The 21,328-nt window shown below is 38.9% G+C and overlaps 1 protein-coding gene across 2 annotated transcripts in view; it reads right to left on the bottom strand.

Moving 5' to 3' along the window:
• Positions 1 to 6,573, bottom strand: part of mafa (MAF bZIP transcription factor a) — a 106,505-nt gene extending 99,932 nt beyond the window's left edge. Inside the window, exons 1-2 of one of the 2 annotated variants that reach the window (XM_028476922.1) lie at positions 5,157 to 6,572; positions 3,351 to 4,379 (exon numbers count right to left, since the gene is read on the bottom strand). In XM_028476922.1, coding sequence (XP_028332723.1) covers positions 4,343 to 4,379; positions 5,157 to 6,124 — 1,005 coding nt within the window. In that variant the 5' untranslated portion in view covers positions 6,125 to 6,572 and the 3' untranslated portion in view covers positions 3,351 to 4,342. Of the gene's footprint in view, positions 1 to 3,350; positions 4,380 to 5,156 lie in introns of those variants that run through there. The other variant, XM_028476929.1, reaches the window with a different exon arrangement.
• Positions 6,574 to 21,328: the final 14,755 nt, after the last annotated feature.

Below are 21,328 nucleotides of genomic sequence, written 5' to 3'. Positions count from 1 at the left end.
CTTCCTTTAAAAAATTAAAAAATAAATAAAAATAAATAAAATAGAAACAAATTATACTAATCTATCACTTCCTCTAAAGCCTTTTCACTGGACTTGGGCAGCAGAGATAAAACAAAATGCTTAATTACTGACGGGTTTATGGCTCAAATCCTGTTCTATCATCATGGCTGTGCGTACTTTTGGCAAGAGCCTTAACCGACATTGCCCAACGTAATTGGTAATATATAAATGAATTTGGCTGTGGTGAGAGGGACAGTTGTGTGTGGACTGGCAGCTACTCTTCCATGAGATTGCCCGTGGGCAGTTGTGGCAACCGAAGTATCTTAACTCCATATGAATGTTGTGTGTAAGAATAACAAGATATTTAAAGCTCTACGAGTGTCTAGAAAAGTCTTAAACAAAACATTATTCTAAATGACATCTATTATTAAAAGCCTTTATAAATGTAGACCTCCTTTGTGTGTGTGTGTGTGTGGGGGGGGGTGTCTACCTCAGACAGAAGGCTTCTTCTGCTGTCAGCGAGCACAACACCAGTGTTCCCTTTGAGTGCATCACTGGAAGATTGATAAGTTACATAACAGTGATGTCACAGTTGTAAGTAGAAGCATCTGTTTAACAATCTGTCCTCACACATCGCTAGACAAGCTTCAAGACGTCACGCGTTTTATACGGGTGTGCGTAAGTGTGCAGCACATCCGTTAAATTACACCCGTTTAATTAAATGAATGAAAAAAGGTCATGTCTTCTTTGAAACTGTGTGGCATTCTGTTTGAGCGAATTGCATAAAGTGTCAAAGAGTCTAATTAGAGAGCACTGAAAAAAAGTTTTTCATTTATCAGATCTTAAAAGTGTAATACACAAATATAAGGACTTAATATCAAAGTTATTTTCTGTATATACAGTGGTTCTCCAACTTTTTAGGTTGAAGTACCCCATTTCTCTTGTTTTTGAGTACCCCCTTTGTCCAACTACAACATTTTGCATAGAAAACTATTTAAAAACAACTATAGAGCATAAAGATGGACTGAACAAGTAATAACACACATTTTAAAGAATCTAATTTCGTAAATAAGTGGATATAAACAGTATTTAGTGCAGTGTCCCAAACCGTTTTTGGATCGTGACCATCATTTGGTGACCCCAAAGACTTTTTTTTTTTTTTCTAGAATTTGTATTTGATCATGTTTGAGCTCAGATATATATATATATATATATATATATATATATATATATATATATATATATTGTTTACTGCATTTTAGTTGAACTAGATTTATATTTCACAAAGTGAAATATGAGATTGTGTGTTGTTTTAATTTTTCAAAAAATAATAATAATTTTTTTAAATTAAAAATTCTATTTTTATTTTTCCGAAACATTAGGCGATGCCATTTAAACTCCAGGCAACCCCACATGGAGTCACGACCCCAGGGTTGGAAAAAACTGATTTAGTGGAGCCTGAATAGATTCATTTCTATAGTTTTTAACACTTCCAGTCACTTTATTCGTAAATTTTCCACTCTCACTCTCTCATGTACCCCCAGTGCTACGTACCCCCATTTGGGAAACCCAATAAGGCAGGAAGAGAATCATTATTTTCAAAGAGGAGCAGATGATAAATAGTTACCCGAGGTCATTCAGTACATTGTTGTGGTTCATTTGAAACACCAAAATATAGCAGCACTTTTGCTTGAATCAAATACATTTAATTAGATAAATTGAGGAAGAAGGAAAGTGGCTTTGCTGGAAATTGCACAGTGTGTGCATGTTAAGACCCAACACTGGCACAGCTGCACGGAGCTGCACTCACGATTTATCATCTCCACATCGCATGAGCCAGTGGCCCACACCGCTATTAATCATCAGCAAAATCATTTAATTCAGCCAAAGCCCAACTATTGTCTCCATCTTTCCTCTCACTCAGGACAAACCAGCACCACCACAGCAGCAGCAGCAGCAGCACAGCACACACCTTAGATGAGTTTACAGTGTCCGTGCATTCTTTCTAACTCTGTTTTTTAACTTGTCTTTTTCTATCCATTCATTTTGCACTTATTTTAGTTAATTCAGAAAAACGTACAGACTGTTCAGTACATGTGTAGTGTGCACTAGCTGATTTAAATCAGCTTTTATTTCAATCAAAGATGGCCTGTGAGTTCAGTGCACACGAGAGCACAAAAAGCTGACAAACCCAGACTAAATGTGACTTCAGAAACCCTAATGTTTCCGTTGAGTGTGTTTTGGCCGAATACTCTTCCTGTTCCAACAAATTCTTCTGGATCGCTGAAAAATGAAGCCCACAAAACTTAATCTGTGCCAAAAAAAACACAGGCAGACTTTTTCTGATGTGCTTAAAAGGGATTTTTGATTGAATTTGCTATAAACTTAAAAAATGACTCAACACTATCAGTAATGCATAATTGGATTTCTAAGCTATACGACTTGTTCTGTTTACTACTCTGGTAAACCGAATTTGGCACCATCTTCAGCGCCCCATGGCTGTTTGCACTCCCTTTCCCTGCTCCAGGCCACCGTCCAGTCCCACTGACAAACAGGATGAAAGCCAGTGAAAGTGCAAAAGGTAAATGATGAGCGTGCAGTGTGTGAGATAGTGTGAATGAAAAACACACAAAGATTGGGAAACAGAGGACAGGAAAAATAAAGCTGACATAAAGTCAAGTAAATCCCATTATTAGGGCTGTCTTTCATGGAAAGACACACATGTGTATGGTCACGCTTTCTTTAGATCACATGCATGCTTAAACACACCCACATATGAAGATAAAACAGTAGCACACATGCATACATAGGAAATCTCAGATCACGGTTTACAATATGAATCACGCAGGGTGTGATAATTACATTTAAATCAAAGAATGATTGACCTTTTGAAGATGCATCACATAAAACACACAAAGCAAAACAATGGCTCTTTCTCTGCACTGAATATGGTTGATGTAAGAAAGAAAAAATTAAATTGAAGCCAAGAGAATTCAACGAAACAGGAAGATTTCAACCTGCAATTCAATTTTTGTTTTTTGTTTTTTTTCTTTTTCACAAACTCATTTGTCACACACAATGATTTTCTCTGCCTTTTATTAGAGCATCAGTGCATGAATGAAGAAAAAAAGGTAATCCTTTCATTTTCTCATAACATGCAAGTGGTAAAATAGGGTCTAAGTTTTACGTGTTCCTCAAAAAGCTGTACATCAACGACATCGAATGTGTCAACGCCGTGCAGCAGTTAACTTATAGAGTCGTGATGTATTTGTTTCCATGCACTTTTAATCATAAATAAATGAATAAATAAAAAAGCAGGACCAAAAGAAAGATGAGAAACTCTTTGAAGGCATGTTACATACATTTATTGCATATCATTAAACCGTATGAAATGAAAAAAATGAACACATATGAACATCACATAATGATTAGTGAGTGAAATAATTTTGCACAGCAAAATATATATATATATATATATATATATATATATATACTATGTATATTTAAAATGAAGGATTAATTACCATTTTCTTACAATTTATTGGCGGTAACCCGCTTTGTACATGCAGGGGGGGCGACCCCTGAAAATCTAACAATGTCCAGACATTATTGATTATAATAATGAGTTATTGCTTTGCAAATATTGAGTTCATTTTAATATCATAAGGTTACGATCAGGTCGTAACAGGCTGCCAAACTTTAATTCGTTGACAGGTGGAGAACCCTTTCTCTCACTTCAAGAGGTGAGATTATTTTATATAGTGCATTTTCAGTTTAAAACATGATGAAGAAGACAGAACTATTTACCCAGAAAATGTCTTTTTTCTCCAACAACACTTAACATAGGGTCAAGTGTTTCAATATATTTGAAGCACACATGCTGCAGAAGCGTCGTTTATGCACTGCACAATCCTGCTTACTGTTTAAACTGGAGCCGAGCCAATTTATCTAAAAAAAAATAATAAATCATTGATAAAAAATACATTTTTGCAGCAAACTGTCATCTTCGTAACATAATGCTTCACCTGTAGCACTTTTTTTATTTCTCTTATAAAACTTTTTTTTTTTTATTACTTAAATTAGGTTTTTAAAAATTAACTGAAGGTTGACCAAAGCACAATGGAATATCTTTAAATAATATTAATAATATAAAATACTATAGGCTTAGCGACAGACTGAAGGTCCAGGACTGGCTATTTCTTTTATAAAGTCTTTTTTCATTGTCCCCGTCGACACACTCCCATCAGGAATGCACTGCAGCCTATGACAGCCGATGGTGGTGCACTTCAACACAGCTGAGAGTGCACTTGTATGGATTGCAGGGGGATTGTGGGAAGTCCTGTCACTTTTTTGTCTCTGTCCCAAAAAAGTGAAGAGGCCTTGGAAAAAAAAAGGAAAAAAAAAAAAAAAAAAAAAAAAAAATGAAGTAATGAATGCCATGCTTTAGTCATCCGACAAAAAAAGAACATCTTCAAACACAGCGGGAGAATAAACCACGCATGTCCAGCATGCAGGCACTTTAAAAACTCACATTAAAATTAAAATACAAAATGAAGAGTTTGTAAAAAAAAAAATGTACGTCTTTTGTTGCTCAACACAATAACAAACATGAGATGAGGAGGCGGGAGGCTCGCAATTGTCCGAGTTTGCCAGATGAAAAAAAAAAAAGTCAAAAAGGACAAAAGTATAAAATAAAATAAAAACAATGTTGATGAATGCCGTTTAGAGTCTGTACACCGACTCAAAATTTAAAAGATGAAATGGGGCCAGTTGTTGAACTTTAATTCAGCTTAAAAAAAAAAAAAAATAATAAAAAATAAAAAAAATCAAACACTGCAAATGAGATACAGGAATGAAGGGGAAATTATATTAAATGAAAGTTTTCTCCGAAATTAAAAAAAAAAAAAAAAAAAAATGATCAAAAAGCCTTTTGTCGGTGAAATTTAAAGAAATATCTCCTTTCAAGACTTAGGAAAATAAAATAAAATATTTATAATTAAAAAAAGTTGACCAATTTGTCCTTGGTCAAGTTAGCTTTGAGTGATGTTGTTTAAATAAAAATAAAAAAAATAATTATAGTAATGGAAACTTTTCAAGCGGGTTAAGTGGTTTAATGTGGGGGAAAAAAGTTTGTTCACGATAATGTCGACACTCACATGAAAAACTCCGGGGATGAGGGGTTGTTGTCACTGCTGGATCCGTTTTCTCTGAAGCCGTTGCTGATGAGCTTCTCATACTTTTCCTTGTACGCGTCCCTCTCCCGGACCAGCCTGGAGATCTCCTGCTTTAGGTGCTCCACCTGCTGCAGGAGCTGCGTCTTCTCTCCCTCCAGGACGTGCCGCTGCTGGACGCGCTTGTAGCGGCACGACTGCGCGTAGCCTCTGTTCTTTAGGGTCCTCCTCTTCTGTTTCAGTCTGATCACTTCTTCCTTGCTGACCCCTCGGAGCTGCCGGTTCAATTCCCGCACCGACATGGACACCAGCTGGTCGTCCGTGAACCGGTCATCTAGGCGCATGTGTGGGTGGCCTGACCCAGAAGTGCCGTTAGACTGGGCGCCGGGTGACTGGTGGTGGTGTCCGCTGCTGAGGTGGTGATGGTGGTGGTGGTGCTGGGATCCGTTCTGAGCGGCTGCCGCAGCGATGACAGCCGACACCACCGCGGCCGCAGAGCCCATCTCCTCCCCGGCCATGGCGCCTCCTGTCCCGGCTCCTCCAGCGAACTGCTGCCCCCGGGCGTAGCCATCGAAGGACTGGAGCTGGTGACTACTGTTGATCAGAGCCTCGACCGCGTCTTCAGGGCTGAAGCCCAGCGCCTCTGGATTCAACTGCTGTTGATAACCGGACATCCAGTAGAAATCCTCTATGTGTGTCTTCTGCTCGCTCCCGGAGCCCGGACTGGGCGCCGAGAAGCTCGGGGAAGGGGGCACCGAGCTGCAGGGCGTGCTCATCGGTGTGGAAGACAAGGATCCCCCGGCGATAAGGCGGCTGCACTGGCTGATGTTGCGATCGGGCTCCACCGGCTCCTTTTTCACTTCAAACTTCATCAGATCGAAGTCATTAACATATTCCATGGCCAGGGGACTGGTGGGCAGGTCGGAGTTGCTCATTGCCAGTTCTGATGCCATCCTCTTGCTGCTGCTGCTGCTGCTGCTGCTGCTGACAGTTCTCCAAACTGGGTGAAGAGCAGCTGTCAGACTGGGTTGGTTGGGAACAACAACGTGAGCCAGTTTGACTTCTTTTTTAAAGCGTTTTGTCTTGAAAGTAGAGACGAAGAACAAGAAGGGAAAAAAAAAAGAGCTTTTTCAGTTCAGTGTCCCGTTTGAGCAGAATTGGTCTTTGCGGAGTCTAGAGCACAGACACAGCAGTGCCGCGCACACGCACCAGCAGCATGGGTTCGAACTCTTCTGTCAAACATTCAACACTTTACGCTTTCTTCAGGAGTTCATGGTGCGGAGTGAGAGGGAGTGAAGCCTCGCACGCTACACACCGCGGACTGCTGCTGCTGCTGCTGCTGCTGGGACGCTTCTTTTTTTTCTTTTTTTACTGGGATCACAAAGCAGATGAGTTTAAGTGCCTTGTAGCTGCCCTGACGTCAGGCTGGAAATGGGAAATTGACTCGGACTCAGAGCCAATAGGCTCTCTCACTGACGGAGCTAATTAACATATCAACAGCCGACACAAAGCAAACTTTTCTCAACTGTCAAAGACCAACAGCTGACTGTCAACCACTAGTCTATAGCCATTTACACCACGTATAGATACAGTTCAAACAATACGTTCACAGAGTCTGTGTTTAGTTTAACTACTGGCGAGAAAGTTTAAAGAAGTGAAAATGTGTGTCTAGATAAATAGATACATTTACGTATTTATAGTAGTCCATTAATGTATGACCATTCCTATATGCTTTATATGTACTGTATGTTATATATATATACATGTGTGTGTGTGTGTGTGTGTGTGTGTGTGTGTGTGTGTGTGTGTGTGTGTAACCCTTTGTTTTACACAAGAACATTTTTGCTTTTTTTATTTTTATTTCTGTGTATATTGTTCTATGTGTCACACTTTGGCAATGCAAACTTTTTTTCCAATGCCAATAAAGCTGTTTTGATATTGAATAGATAGATAGATAGATAGATAGATAGATAGATAGATAGATAGATAGATAGATAGATAGATAGACATTATACTAAATAAAATACACTGTTTACCATCTTACACTTTACCATTGACCATTTTCAGCATTCACACTTTTTTTCAAATCTGTAGAGGTTATACTTGAATGTTTTTGTCAACTTTTCTGATAAAGAAACTCAATCATGACGACATTCATTTTTTTATGGATAAAAAACTAGGTGAAGTTGTGGGAACTTGATCATTTTAATATATAGGGTTAGTTTAAAAGGTCTACAGTGGTCCTCTCAACTCAACACTGCCACCTTTTGGACATTGTTAAAAAAAAAAAAAAAAAAAAAAAAATCAGTCAGTAAAGATAGTCACATATAGACAAAATTGTTCTATTTCAGCACCAAGTGTAGAACATTTTTACTGGTTAAGAAAAATACATATTTAGTTTAAAGGTTAGCCTGTAGGAGGTCTTCTTCTGTTTCAGTCAGGGTTAGAAGTGTGCATGCATGGCTCATTCCAAACAGATATTATGACCAGCAGTCATAAAAGGCACGTTATCTAAGCTCAGGCCTTACTTTAGGACTCATATAAACTGCTCTTGTACACTTTATCTCAGTTCAGAGGTCTTCAACATTTGACTGACTTGTGTTCCATAGTAACAGCTTGTAGTGAGTGTGATTTCTGCTCGTTGTGGCTTTGCTTATAGACAACGCTTTAAGGTTTTATTTCTTTATAGTCAGTAAATTCCATAGTGTTTGCTAATTAAGAAACAGTCAACTAAAAATAAAGTTGTTTTTTTTTCAAAATGTCCCTGAAATTGTTTGTTAGTGGTGAGAGACATATGCTGTCTCATCTCTCTGGCCCGTCAGGGATCATTTCTTCTGTGGCTTCTTTGGGACAGGATTTTGACAATCAGCTGCCTCTCTCTCCACAGTCAAAGCCTATAATCACACACTTTCTCTGAATGCATTATATCATCTCATCAATACATATATATATATATATATATATATTTTTTTTTTTTAATTATTATTCTTTAATGTGTTTTTGAGTATACTCAAAGTAATAATAGAGCAGAGTTAAGTCATGTCTCCTCTGCCAGCACGGCCATGATTACATTTTCCAAACCATGTACAGCAAATTACTTTCATACAATTGTCCAAATTTGCTACAATAAGGCATTTATCCAATATAAATGTAGCTAAAGCTCTCATATTCCATCTTTCTGTTGAGAAGCTGTGGCTGGGATAATCAGAAAACATCAAGTTTTTGCTTTTAAAAAAAACAAAAACTAAATATCTCAAGCAGTAGGTCCTATACTTTTTTTTTTTTTGCCTTGTCATCTATATGAGTTTATAGGAAGACACAGCAGTGGTCTGCTCCCTGAGGTATGGCCACGGCAGAGCGAGACTAATATACAAACGAAGGGAGAGCTCATTAGTCAAGACAGAGGAAAGTGGCGGACCTAATTTACTTGCTTTTGTGCCTTTGAAGTTATTGATGATACAGAGCTGAGAGAGATCTACATGCAGAGAGATCAGGTCGTTGTGGGAGCGTATATGACATCAGGAAGAGGAGATATGGGGGAGCAATATGGGCCGTAGAACAGAGATTGGAGAACATCACGACACCATATCAAAGGTCAATTCTGTCTTTTGTATTGTGATTTAGAAACCTGACGTTTTTTTCTTCTTCTTTTAATTCTGGAATCCACAGCAAGTAAGATGTTTTTTTTTTTATTAGTATGGAGCAAAAATTGAGAATTTTTATTATTACCAGTCAAGAAGTGGCAATTATTTTTGGCCTCTGTTTGCATGCAACTTTGAACAAGAGCTCTCAGAGAGCGCAAACCTCCACCTAGCACCAATACTCCTCTTTGCCAGATATTGGCAGTTGTCTGGATCATTGTTCCATGATCATTCACGCTTTAATTTCTTTCCCCATCAATAACTTTACATTTATAGGTAAACATGTATGGGTACCCCCATTTAAAAAAAAAAAATTACATTTCAAAAAATGCAACGAAATTTCTAATCAGGATAGGTGGGTGTAAATATACATTTCTCAAAATTTGCCAATGATGAGAGATAGGGATTTTTCAATTTTGAAACACATCCAGAATCAGCATATTGATCAGGGTTCCCTCTGAATGTATTTGGAATCTTCCATGGCATAAGCCTTAGACCAAATTTAATCAAAGATGGACCTTAAACTCTAAGTTCTACCTTTGTTTGAATTTGTTCAACAATCTGTTAAGTCCTTTTGATGTAATTCTGCAAACAGTCAAACAAACAAACAAGCAAACAAATGAACACTGGTAAAACATATGACCTTATGACCTCCTTACCTCCTTTTGTCAAATAGTCTACCAAAAAGGTACCGTAATTTCCAGACTAAAAGCCGCTACTTTTTTTCTCACGCTTTGAACCCTGTGGCTTAAACAATGACGTGGCTAAATTGTGGATTTTTCCTAGTTTTATAAGCTTCATGTCGCCACAAAATTGAGCTCCATCACATCAGACCAGGTGGAACAATGAAATTGTTAACATTAAATTGTTCTTGTGCGCACTGAATCATTCTGATCACTCATTTTGTCATGATGCACACTGCCTCACCATAGCAACGACGTGGATACATTTTGTCAGAGAGGGAGAGAGAGTGAGAGAGAGAGAGAGTGCCCGCTACAGCAGCAGCGGGGATGCAGTAAAAGTCAGCCAGTCTGAAACAGAAATATAAACAGCATAAAGTTGTTAAATCACCACGTTAGGTTTGTTCAGGATTAATTGGTGCTCTGGACTCTAAGGCTGATGGAGACGCTTCCGTAAGGAGGACGGACAGACGGAGCGGAGATCAGGACAGCCTGGATCCAGGCTGTCCTGATCTCCGCTCCGTCTACAGTAAAAGTCAGCCAGTTTGTAATTGTAGCATAACAGCAGGAAGTTACCAAATCACCACGTTAGATTTGTTCAGAAGCGATCGTGTCCATATTCTGACTCAGAGTCCGACTCGCTGTGATCGCACTGCGGTAGTTCAGAGAAGAGCAGACAAAGCGGTGTATCAGTCTGGTTTCAGCAAAAAGTGACCATAAAAAGCTGTAAATGGACTCATATGTAGACGTGGGGCAGTGAGGATCAGACTTCATGTCTTAAAGAAAACTTATCAGTTGAAACACGGACACTTCCGTGAAACCTAACTTGAGTACAGCAGCCCGCCTGACTCCCCTTCCTGATTGGCCCAGTTGTCTTAGAAAATTGCTAAATTATTGTAATGCGGCCAATACAATAGTGCGCTTTATAGCCCGGAAATTACGGTAATACATTTTTGAAAATATGAAAAGTAAAAAAGTTTTGCTCTTCCTCTCAATGTAAGCACAAGAAACTCACATCTGGAAAATGGCTCCACAATCAATGATCAGATTACAATAGTTTGCATTTGAGCCTTTCGGCTTAGAATTAAGTAATTATCATGATACCGTTTGTCTTCATTGTAGGGAAGGACGTAAGATACTTACAGGTTCACCTGATGTTTTTTGTTAAATTATTTTATTTTTATTATTCATTTTTGCCCCAACAGCTCAGTTACATACCAACTAGAAGTCATCGATAACTTAGGAGTGTCAACTTAGGATAGAAATAAAGGCAAACTGAGTGAAAAGATCAGAGGTCAGTGAGTTGTTTTCTCTATGGCTGTTAGACGATGTTTGTGTTTGTGGGGGTAGCTGAGTTCCAGACAGGACTCGATAAGGCCATTTAATCAGCCTCTTTACATTCCAGCATGTTTGTAAGCCGCCCCTAACCTGAGCCTATTACTGTATCCATGTCGACTGTGGTAAACAGAGAAAAACTGATAGCCCCTGTAAACACAAGCAGTCATACTGAAGAAACAGAGTCCCATTGCAAAAGGTGGAAATAAAAAAACAAAAAAAAGTTTTGTCCTTGTATGGTTTAAAACTTATAATAAAGAACTGAGAAACAATTCATATATGCTTTACATTGCTGCAAGCGCAAATAGGTATTGTTGCTCTGGGGCAACGCAATTTCATCAACAGTAGAGTGAGAACAACGTAGATTAAATGTCAGTTTTCACTTTGCCAACAGAATGTGGGCACACCCATGTCATAATTACCTTAATCCATTAGTCAAGATGAGGATGAGGTCAAGACTGGTCAGATGGAGGACAGATCAGCAGACAAAATAAGGTCAGCAGGAGAGCATGATTTGTGGTATGAGGTGAATTTTTGGACGGCCTCTAGCACTGGTGGAAAGTATTTAGTAGGCAGCAGCTAGTAGGCTGCTATATGTGAGTGGGAAACTCAAGAGCTAACAGTCCAGTGGGCTGATGGCAGAGGACCAACTGTAAACCAGTAAATGTGTTACAGAGCTGTGAACAGTGAAATCACTCGTTTCCCAAGCCGTCACACAGCACAGAGTGACACAGAGTTTTTGAGGGTTATTCCCCTCCCTTGAAGATTTGTCAAGTTAACAAACCTGTGTTAATTAATAGTGTGTGGCCCATCCATCCGTCGACTATTGTGTCCCCTCCATGCAGAGGAATCGAAGACGACAGGTCAATAGTGCACAATAGTTGACAGAGTGGTTTGCATATTAGCCATAATTACATCCACATAAACATACTATATTGGTTTACTGTCATGTGTGAGGTTAATGTGTTTCAGAGTTTACCGTTTAATGATATAATAACTTGTGGGTAGGTTTCCTGGGTTATCTGCTTTCAACGTGCTTAATGATTGAGAACAACTATCTTTTATCAGTTTTTATATCCGTCCATTAATCTGTGTGCGCAGATGTGTACGTGTATGTGCGCATGCATGTGTGTCTGATGTGTGTTTGCATGCACGTGCATGTGTGTGTGTGTGTGTGTGTGTGTGTGTGTGTGTGAGTGCACCTTCATTTGAACTTAAGCATGTGTTTGTGCATGTTAGAGCTAGAATTTCCCTCCATGTTTAGTTGTTTTAGACACAATAATGTATCTGTCATTTTTAAGACGTGTTGTTAAGAAATAATAAATAACTTGTAATTGCAGCTTAAAGACAAGAAAAGCCTACATCTTTCAAGTGTTTGTGAATTCACCAGCATTGTCTCTGGACAAAAATAAATCTATTTGGACAGATTTGAAGTTATACACATAAGGTGATGATCAAGTTACACTCATTTTAATATCTTGTGCAGGAATTCTGAGCTTTTAAATGAGTCTCCCACCATTTTCTTTTTTTTTTCCCATTTTTTTTTAATCCATGGAGTTCACCTCATCCCCTGCTCCTCATATCTCTCTTGCCCTCCCCCGACATTGCTCTGCCCTTTACCGGCTGTAGCCTGGAACTGACATTAACAATAAAATATAATTTTTTCAATTATAGACAGTCAGTGAGCTGATTAGAGCTAATATAGGGAGGGCATATCAGATACCAGGACGTTTTAACCTGTCCCAGGAAAATATATAGTCATACCTTTCATTGTGTCCCCTACTGTCAGAGGATGTGAAGAAGATCTGAAAGGTTTCGTATTGTCTCACACTAATGCTGCTTTACTTGTGTTGCTTGTGTTGTTTGACACCTTTGTCGTAATCAGTGATTTATGGAACACTCTTCGGATGAGGCCTTCACTGTCTTATGGAAGATTTTTGTCAATTGCCAAGTGCAGACTTTGACTTACATCAGAGCGCTATGTTGCCTGTGCAGATAATAGTTTGATAAAAATAAAACAAAAAAAAAAAAAAAAACTTTTGTTATGATTTATAGATATACATTTTACAACAAACGTGACTTGGCTTACACAGCCACACATTGGGGGACATGCATGCGCACATTCCTATCATAATGAGAGATTTTTTGACCTTTTCTTATGTACCCCTGGAGAATATTGATGAATCCCCTTTTAAAAATAACTCTTGCCTTGTAGGGTCATTAAATGATTTACTGTTATTTCACCAACACATAATTATTACATTTATTATGTCGGACTGCACAGGGCTGGGCTATTGTGGTAGGGGGTGGTCCTTTTAACAAAGAATAGAGGTAAATAAAAGTTTTTTTTTTTTTTGAGAATGTAAGAACAATATCTCACAGCAAAAACAGTTTTAGCCACATATTCCTAGAGTCCTTAGCGCCACTGTCTGATAAGTCAACTGAAATTCATCAGATAAGTAGAAAGCACACATTTTAGCAGCAGCTGTGCGTGAATTCATATTTAACTATTTAACTGAATCCTTAAATCCCTGAGCAAGAAATTCAACCATTCCCAATCAGAGGATTTTCAATGACATTTAAGTCTTTTATTATTATACAATATTAAGTTTCATTGAAACGTGAGTGGATTAGTTTTGTCCCCTCTTATAGCATTCCTATTACCCATGTCAAATCAGACATAATCTTACAAGGTGAGCTAAGTCAGCATGGCTAATGCTGCTGTTACTCTTGGACAAAAAAAAAAAGGGGACTTACATCAGAAAAAGAAATGCAAAGTTCTGAAGTTGTTTGAATTATTGAACCTTCTCTGTGTTTCCAATACTAATCGAGTTGTAGCATGCCTGTATCCTGCTGTTTTAATCTCTTGCTATCAACAATAACTTATTGTTTGTTAAGCTGTTAGTCTAGTTCAAAATGTGATCTGACAGTGATGATGAGAACGACCCTGTTATTGCTCCCACTGGGTGAAATGTTTATGTTCATTTGAGACCTGAATTGAACACACATGCATTGAAAACCCAACAGAAGCCCAAATGAAGATGATTTGGATGAAGTCATTTAAGGAACATTTAATTACCACTGCAGATTAATTGAATGTTTCTCTGAAATGCTGAGAGATTCCTAATGAAATGAAAAAGACTGGGGAGAAGCAGAGCACAGAGGAGGATCCATTGGTCCATTCTCAGCCAACAGGGCTAATGAGAGGATGAGAGAAGTACTGTATCTATTAGACATATAAATCTTATTGTGTGAAATGAACCTTAGAGAAAAACTGAGTCACTCCTCTGCTTTCTAATCCGTGTATCATTCGTTTTTCATTATGTAACAAAAACATTAAAAAAAAAAAAACACTCATTATTTGATTAACGCCTTGTATTTCAAATGTAAGCTCTTTTGTTTCCGTACAGAAAATGAAAAACTAACACCTTTATTTGTTTTCTGTAATCTCAGTGTAAGTCTTAAATGTAATCTCATCCGACGCTAACGGCTATGCTAACGGTAGTACGGCATGACAAGATTGCTGCTTCCAACTGTGCATTCGAAACATGTCCTTTTCGCTTTAGCTGGTGTTGGGCACAGTACCTCCTAACGGACATTTCAGAGGATTTAAAGACTCCTAAGTGTTGCAGAGCTAAAGATATCTCAGAATGTGTAATGCTTCACTTCCGGGTCACGTACTTCGGCCAATCGGTAATGAAGAAAACGAATAAAGGTGTTCGTTTTCCGTTTTTCGTTTTATGTACCGAAGAAAAAAAGGTTGAATTTGAAAAACTAGGCGTTTTCCGTTTTTTTCAATTTGGTTTTGAAAACAAATATCAAATAATGAGGGTTTTTTTTTTGTTTTTCATATTTTTGTTACAAAATGAAAACAAATGAATTAATGATACACAGATTATTTCTCATCCAAGCTTTTTAGGTTTCTTTCTCTACTCTAAATTAGAAAGGACAGTGCAAACACTTGAAAGCCACTGTTTGATTTAAACGTTCATATTTGTGCAGCTCACAAAGGAATCATTCTCCCTGGTGGAACCATAGGTATTAAAAGGTGAAAGATATTTACAGGGCAGGTGTGCTCCCAAGCAGTTAAAGTACCTTCCTCTGGACACATGTTGTGAGGTCAAAACTGCTGCTGGCTGTGTCATTGTAACTAGTAAGTTCCATGGCCTGTGAAAATTCCCACACCCCAATATCCTTTGACCTGCAGCATCCCTAGGAAAAGGAATGCTCCTCTTTCCCCACCCCTTATATAAGGTGTGTAAGTGTTAGTGTTTTCGAAGAAGAACTAAACAGTGCATGTGTATGCAATCTTTACACGTATGATAGATGTTACAGCTCAGGCTCTGTCTGTGTCATCCTAAAGGCCTGAAGGCATCGAAACATATCATGGTACTATAAATCCAACAAACTACACAATAGTGACTGTAGTTAGCAAAATGGCAAAATGTCAGGAGCCGAGCTGATTATTTTTTTTTTTTGTAAAAAGAGCACGTGATTGGTTATTATATAGAAGAGGATTCACAAAAGGTAGTTTTCTACATTATTAAATGTTTGTGCAGCAGACAGAGAAGTTCATCTGCCTCAAATGTAACTTCCTCAAATGTCAGTGCTTGTACGCACTGACGTCTCCACATTAAACGAGCAAAACGCTCATTTAAATAGGGGACGATTGCTGCAATCTTAGTGAATTCCACGCAGCAGGTGAGGAAACTGCGTCGCGAAAGGATTTAGGAAAGCAACTGAATTACCAGCCTCTATTTCAGATCTTTGTGAATCTGGCCCACAGTGGTGAGCAGGACACCAAACAGAAGCCAAAAGTGAAGGAGAGATAAGAGAGTGAGAGACTTGGCATTACACGTATTCAGAAACAGACAACAAAGTGTAAAGGTGAGGGAAGGTGAGGGAAGTGAGTGAAAGAACAGTTTGGTCACATGTTAATGTGATGGACATTTCCAGAGCTGATTGTTGACTGAGCCATGTAAACATTTCATATCACACAGGCTCCACAAACAACCTGCACAGACACATGTGAGCAGTCCATCCATCAGTGACATGAACTGAAAATTTCATCTTCTTAACATTTATTATTGTAGCACTCTTGTTGTAATGTATGCTTAAAATGAGTCATTTGTTTTATAGATAATTTGGTAATACATTAAATTGATTCATTTGAGGAGCAGATTGGGAGCTGGAAGAGCCAGCTGTTTTTAGAGACCCAAGCCAAAAAAAGCCAAATCTCTAAAAAGAGCCAAAATTCACTGCTACACATACAAAAACCCTGGTGGTACGGCAGTTAGCACTTCTGCCTCACATCAAGAAGGCCTTCGGTGTGACTCTACCTATGTGGAGTTTGCATGCTCTCTCCAAACCTAAAGGATCACTGTGGACTTTTTGACCTAAAGAGTTGACCCATATGGGTCATTTTAAATGATTCCTCAGGCCAATATACAGCACTTAACAGTATCAATGCTCTGAGCGGGGCTTCCCTCTTGAAATACCAACTATGTAAGTTTGGAGAGGACGGATCATCTTTCACTAGGTCATGTGACCTGGAGAATGCCTGGAGAATGTTTCACTTTACGGCAGTCATGTGACCAGAGGCTTGGATATATATAGTTCCCATGTGACAAACATACTAGCATTTCCAGACCCGGCGCCATTGCTGTGGGAAGCTGAAACGAGTTAGCTGATATGGTAGTTTCGTGTTGGGTTAATGGTGCACTGATCGTTGAGTTAAACGTGGATTCTTTAGTAAGGGAAGTCGGCAAGTCAGATCTGTAACTTCGGGATAATGATTGGCTCTCAGGGCTGGGGTGTGAAGCAGGGCTGGGCTCACGCCGCGGCTACAGTCTATGGGCTGGAGGAGCAGCCGCCACCGCCGCACTCTTCTCCCCGCAGCCGGAGACTCGGTGCTCGGCCCACCTCACCGCGGCAGTGGCACTTATCTCCTACTCCCTGGCCTTGCTGTCGTTGTCGGCCCCCTTCGCCGTGGGTCGGAGCGGACTGGCGACTCGGCACTTGTGGCCACTAGGGGAAAGTTACCGGTCTAGCGCCCCTAGTGGTCAAAAGTTAAACAGTGTGCTTTTAAGGTTTTGTAGCTTTCTTCAATCTTGCAAAGTCATAATATCTGTAATTTGGTCCTGTGAAATACTGATGATGATACTGTTGAGGGTGAAACCATGCCTCATGCTACGTCTACACACACACACACACACACCTTATGACCAGGTTTTTTGGAGGAGAAAGAGACACTAAAACTGGGTTGTTAACTAACTACTTTTTAACAGCCAAGAGTCTTCTACACAAAGGTTAAATGTTGATGGTTTGACTGCAAGGTTAAATCTAGAGTACACAAGCCACCAGTTTGTGTAGAGCATTTCCTGTTGAACAAAGTGTGTGACAGAGACAGAGATAGCAAAGACTCAGTGAGAACAAAACAAAGGAAAGCTCATCACTGCACATGTCTGTACTTGGATGCATACCGTTTAATTTTGCATCACAGTTACACAGTTGGTATTTCAATGTTCATCAATATTCTTTGACACAAACACATTTTAACATTTGATGCTGTCAACCTCAAGTAATTTTTCATACTTATACACCCATCTCTCGCTCGCACCGTCTTACGTTAACAATATGCATATAGAACATTCACAGCTTAATCGTTTAAATAGACGTCACAAGGTTGTTGTACTCGCAGTCCACTCAAACTGGTTGGTCAAATGCCCTTCTGTGCTAGACTCCAGTTTTCCAAATGGAGACATGGGAACCAAGTTGACTAATAAAAACTGATGAACTAAATTGCAGTTATTGACTCCACCACTGTGACACTGGAGTGCGCACAGACAATGACACGCAATTGTTGACCATCATCCTCAAATCAAGCAGACATTCCTCACAACAATTACAGTACCGGGCCCACCAAACCAGACCAGAACACCTACTCACAAAAACAAAAGCATCACTGTGTGCACACAAGGGAAACCTCTCACACATTACTTCTGCTCCAATCTTTTTATTAAACGTTTGTTAACTCATTCATTGGTGAATTACTCTGCCATTACATGTTCTCACATTATTGTAATGACCCTGACAGAAGGTCGTGCCCCAGCACTAAGCCATTTCTAAAGATGTCCACATTATCAGATTTTGAATATTTGCATTTATTTTGATATCAAACAAATTCTGACAATTGAAATAAAAGAAGAAGTAACATGACAATGAAAAAAAAATATGGAAGATTTTTTAAACGTGATTAAAAGCTTACAAACAAAAATGTTAATATCATGTCTAATGTAGAAATTAAGGCACATGAAACTACTGCACAAGTTTAGGTTACTAACACCCAAAGCCTCTTTTCACAGCTCGTAATTACGTGTTAATGACATGCTTAGCAGTTCTGTGAGCAAAATCCGGTTTGAAATGAAATGTTGGATGAAACATTGTAGTTGCAATGGAAATGCATCAGTGCATGACAGACATTAGAGCAGTGATTCTCAACCCTTTTTGTCTGGATTACCCCCTGAGCCTTGTCTTACAGTATGTGTGTCAGTAGGCCCCCCATGAACCTTCCTTCCTGAGCCACTTATCCAAGCTTTCTTGAGGCTTAAGCTATGCTGGCATAGTGGCATCCTTTTTGCTAGTTGTGCTATACAGTTTGTGTTGACCTGTTTGAATTAGTTGTGAGGCTAGTGTATTTGAAATAGGGTTAAAACATGATTAGGAAAATAATAATACATAAATGAAAATAAACTGCTCAATATTGGGAGCTTTAACCACAGTTAGTTTTAGATTTAGTAGCTAAATTATTATATTTTGATTTAGAAAAAAAAAAACATTTGTATTTCTTGAAAACAATGATTTAGTATGAGATTAATTATGTAGGAAACAATACAATTTTTAAACTCATGGAGCTCGTTCACTTGAATTGACGTTGATATTGCAATGTCTTTGTTTTTTTTTTGTCAACAGAGATGAAGGGATAAAAAGATTTGCCTCATGTTTAGCCACAAACAGAGCAAAAAGTACCCTCACGGTGCACCTATTGCATCACAGGAGGAATCAATAGGAGGAATCACGTCTGTCACCAGCGTGTTTGCTGGTGGCTGCACGTCAAACCATCTGCAGCAAACTGAGCTCACTGTCGGGCTGCACACGAACCCAGTCTTGTGCAACGCTCCCTCTAAAGAACATTTGTTGGCCATCTGTGGCTGCTGCTTCTACTCCACGCAGAGTTAAAGGGAAGATGCCATGCAGTTCATTTTCCTACAATGCGAAATAAGTTGCCACCATGCCATCTCTAACCTCATCCCTCCCCTTGAAACAAAAAAATGTAAAATATATTTTACAGCACTGTTTATGACATCAAATCTTAAACATGGAACCATAATTTTACTTTCACTTCATAAATTAAATCACTTCTTTTATTACCAAAACCCCTGGCCAGAAAGTGTGTTTTGATGACAGCTATGCGTTTCCTGTTGCACCTCATTCAGGTTGCAGCAGTGATGGTAAAGACATTAGTCCAAGCTGGAAACGTTGCATTATTGCCAGTTAAACTCACATGTCTTCACAGACACTCTCAATCAAACACAAGCAGCTGAGTGACAGGAGAAAAAACCCACTACAGTTTATTCAACATGCAGTTGTGTTAAAAAGCCCTGTGGAGTACAACAATGATTATAGCAGCTGAAGTTGCACCAGTATGAACCAAACAGCTCAAAAACTCATTGCTCTATCTAACGCAAGTATTGTACTGTGCAGGAAGAATGTTGTCTGAATAATCACAACTCCCAGTGACTCTACTGGGATGCATACATTGTACAGGCACGAGAAAACAAAGAGTTAATACCAACATCCTTTGTTTCTGTTACAGCACACAGACTCACACATGTCCAATATGCGCTGTGTCATTGCCCAGCCATGTGGGATCTCCACATTTGTTTGTTTTTTCCCCTCTTTCTCTGCCAGAGGATTCTGGCTTTGTCTGTGGAGCTGAACTTTTGAGGAATCTAGAGTTTTAACCGCTTGCTGAAATTAATAGAAGAGAAATAGATGACTTACAATAATTCTTCTTTAAACATGTATCCAGAGCAGAGCGGTCGGTGTGGGCTGTACTGCTACTGTTTCCACACAAATGCACAAAACCAAAAGCACGCATATTTGGTTTAATTATGACTCCGCATTGACTAAATCTGTGAACGGCTGCCTACTTTAGCTCTATTAATAGCTGACAGTTTCATCATTGATGAAGTCAGAGTATTATAAAGGCTACAACTCCCTCCAACAGGAAGTTTGTTTGCAAAGTTTCCTCAGAATTACTGAGTAAATACATTTTGATTACCCATTGTGGTTGATAATAAAACAGAATGACATTTAGGGGTTAGTTCCATGTGACTTAGGGTGACCAAATCTTGAAAACTCGAAACGGGACAGTAATTTAACCAAAGAAGACAACAGATTTTCAAAAGAAACTAATGGCATATGCTTTTAAGGTCACATGAATTACATTTATTTTTTCTTCCTTTTGGATGAAATGTATTATTGCAACAGCTGAACCAAATTTAAAGTGTCCATCAGTCAAAAAAAGACACATTTTAAGTTAGCATAAAATTGTTTTGAATAATCAAAAAAATTTGTTTATCTTTTTGGCATGTTGAAGGAGAAAGCAGTGAACGAGTAATATTGTGAATGCCATTGACCAATCAGCATCGAGTTGCAAAGGCATGGAAGACTTTTGAGCTTTTTAATTGGTTTAAATTGCAAGCGCTACAATGACTACTGTTGTGATTGACAACTCACAGTCATACCTGTCAAGTATCCCGTTTTGGCCGGGAAACTCCCGTATTTTACCCCTTTTTCCCACCATCTTCTTGTATTAGTATTTTCCCGTAAAAATGTTGTATTTTAATGTAATAATAATTAAAAGATGCCTTACTAAACTGAACGCCGTCACTAGCCTTGCGAGAACTGCCACCTGAAATGGCCTGGCTTGGTGGCAGCTCTCACGAGATTAGTGCAGACAGCGGCACCAAACCCGGAAACAACTCAGAAGAGAGATGGATAGATGAAGACATAAAAAATAAATAAATACTTTGGAAAATGTGACAGAGAGCTTGCCTTCCTAAAGAGCAGCAGGATGGGACACAGTTACGCGTTCTGTTAGATTAGTAACTGAGATTTTAACGTCTACCACAGCGGAAGGAACTACGTAAGTCACCATGAAAAATCAGCCAATCACAAGCACCACAAATATACACTCTTTTCAAAAAGTGTTAAAGGAAATAAAGTCTTCAACAAATGTGTCATTAGTGAATACCAGAGAACCACATGAGTGAGCATGAGAAATTGTAAGAAAATATGTAGTCATAGTCATAGCGGGCACCAGAAAAAAATGTCCCTTATTTTCAAATCCAAAACTTGACAGGTATGCTCACAATTCACAGAGATCGCGTTTTTAAGCCAAATGCGCTGCTGCTTTCAGAGTCTTTTCTGTCATCGT

This window comes from Gouania willdenowi, chromosome 3 (assembly GCF_900634775.1).
Source record: "Gouania willdenowi chromosome 3, fGouWil2.1, whole genome shotgun sequence".
Classification (NCBI taxonomy): Eukaryota; Metazoa; Chordata; class Actinopteri; order Blenniiformes; family Gobiesocidae; genus Gouania; species Gouania willdenowi.
This window is presented reverse-complemented; position numbering and strand designations above follow the sequence as displayed.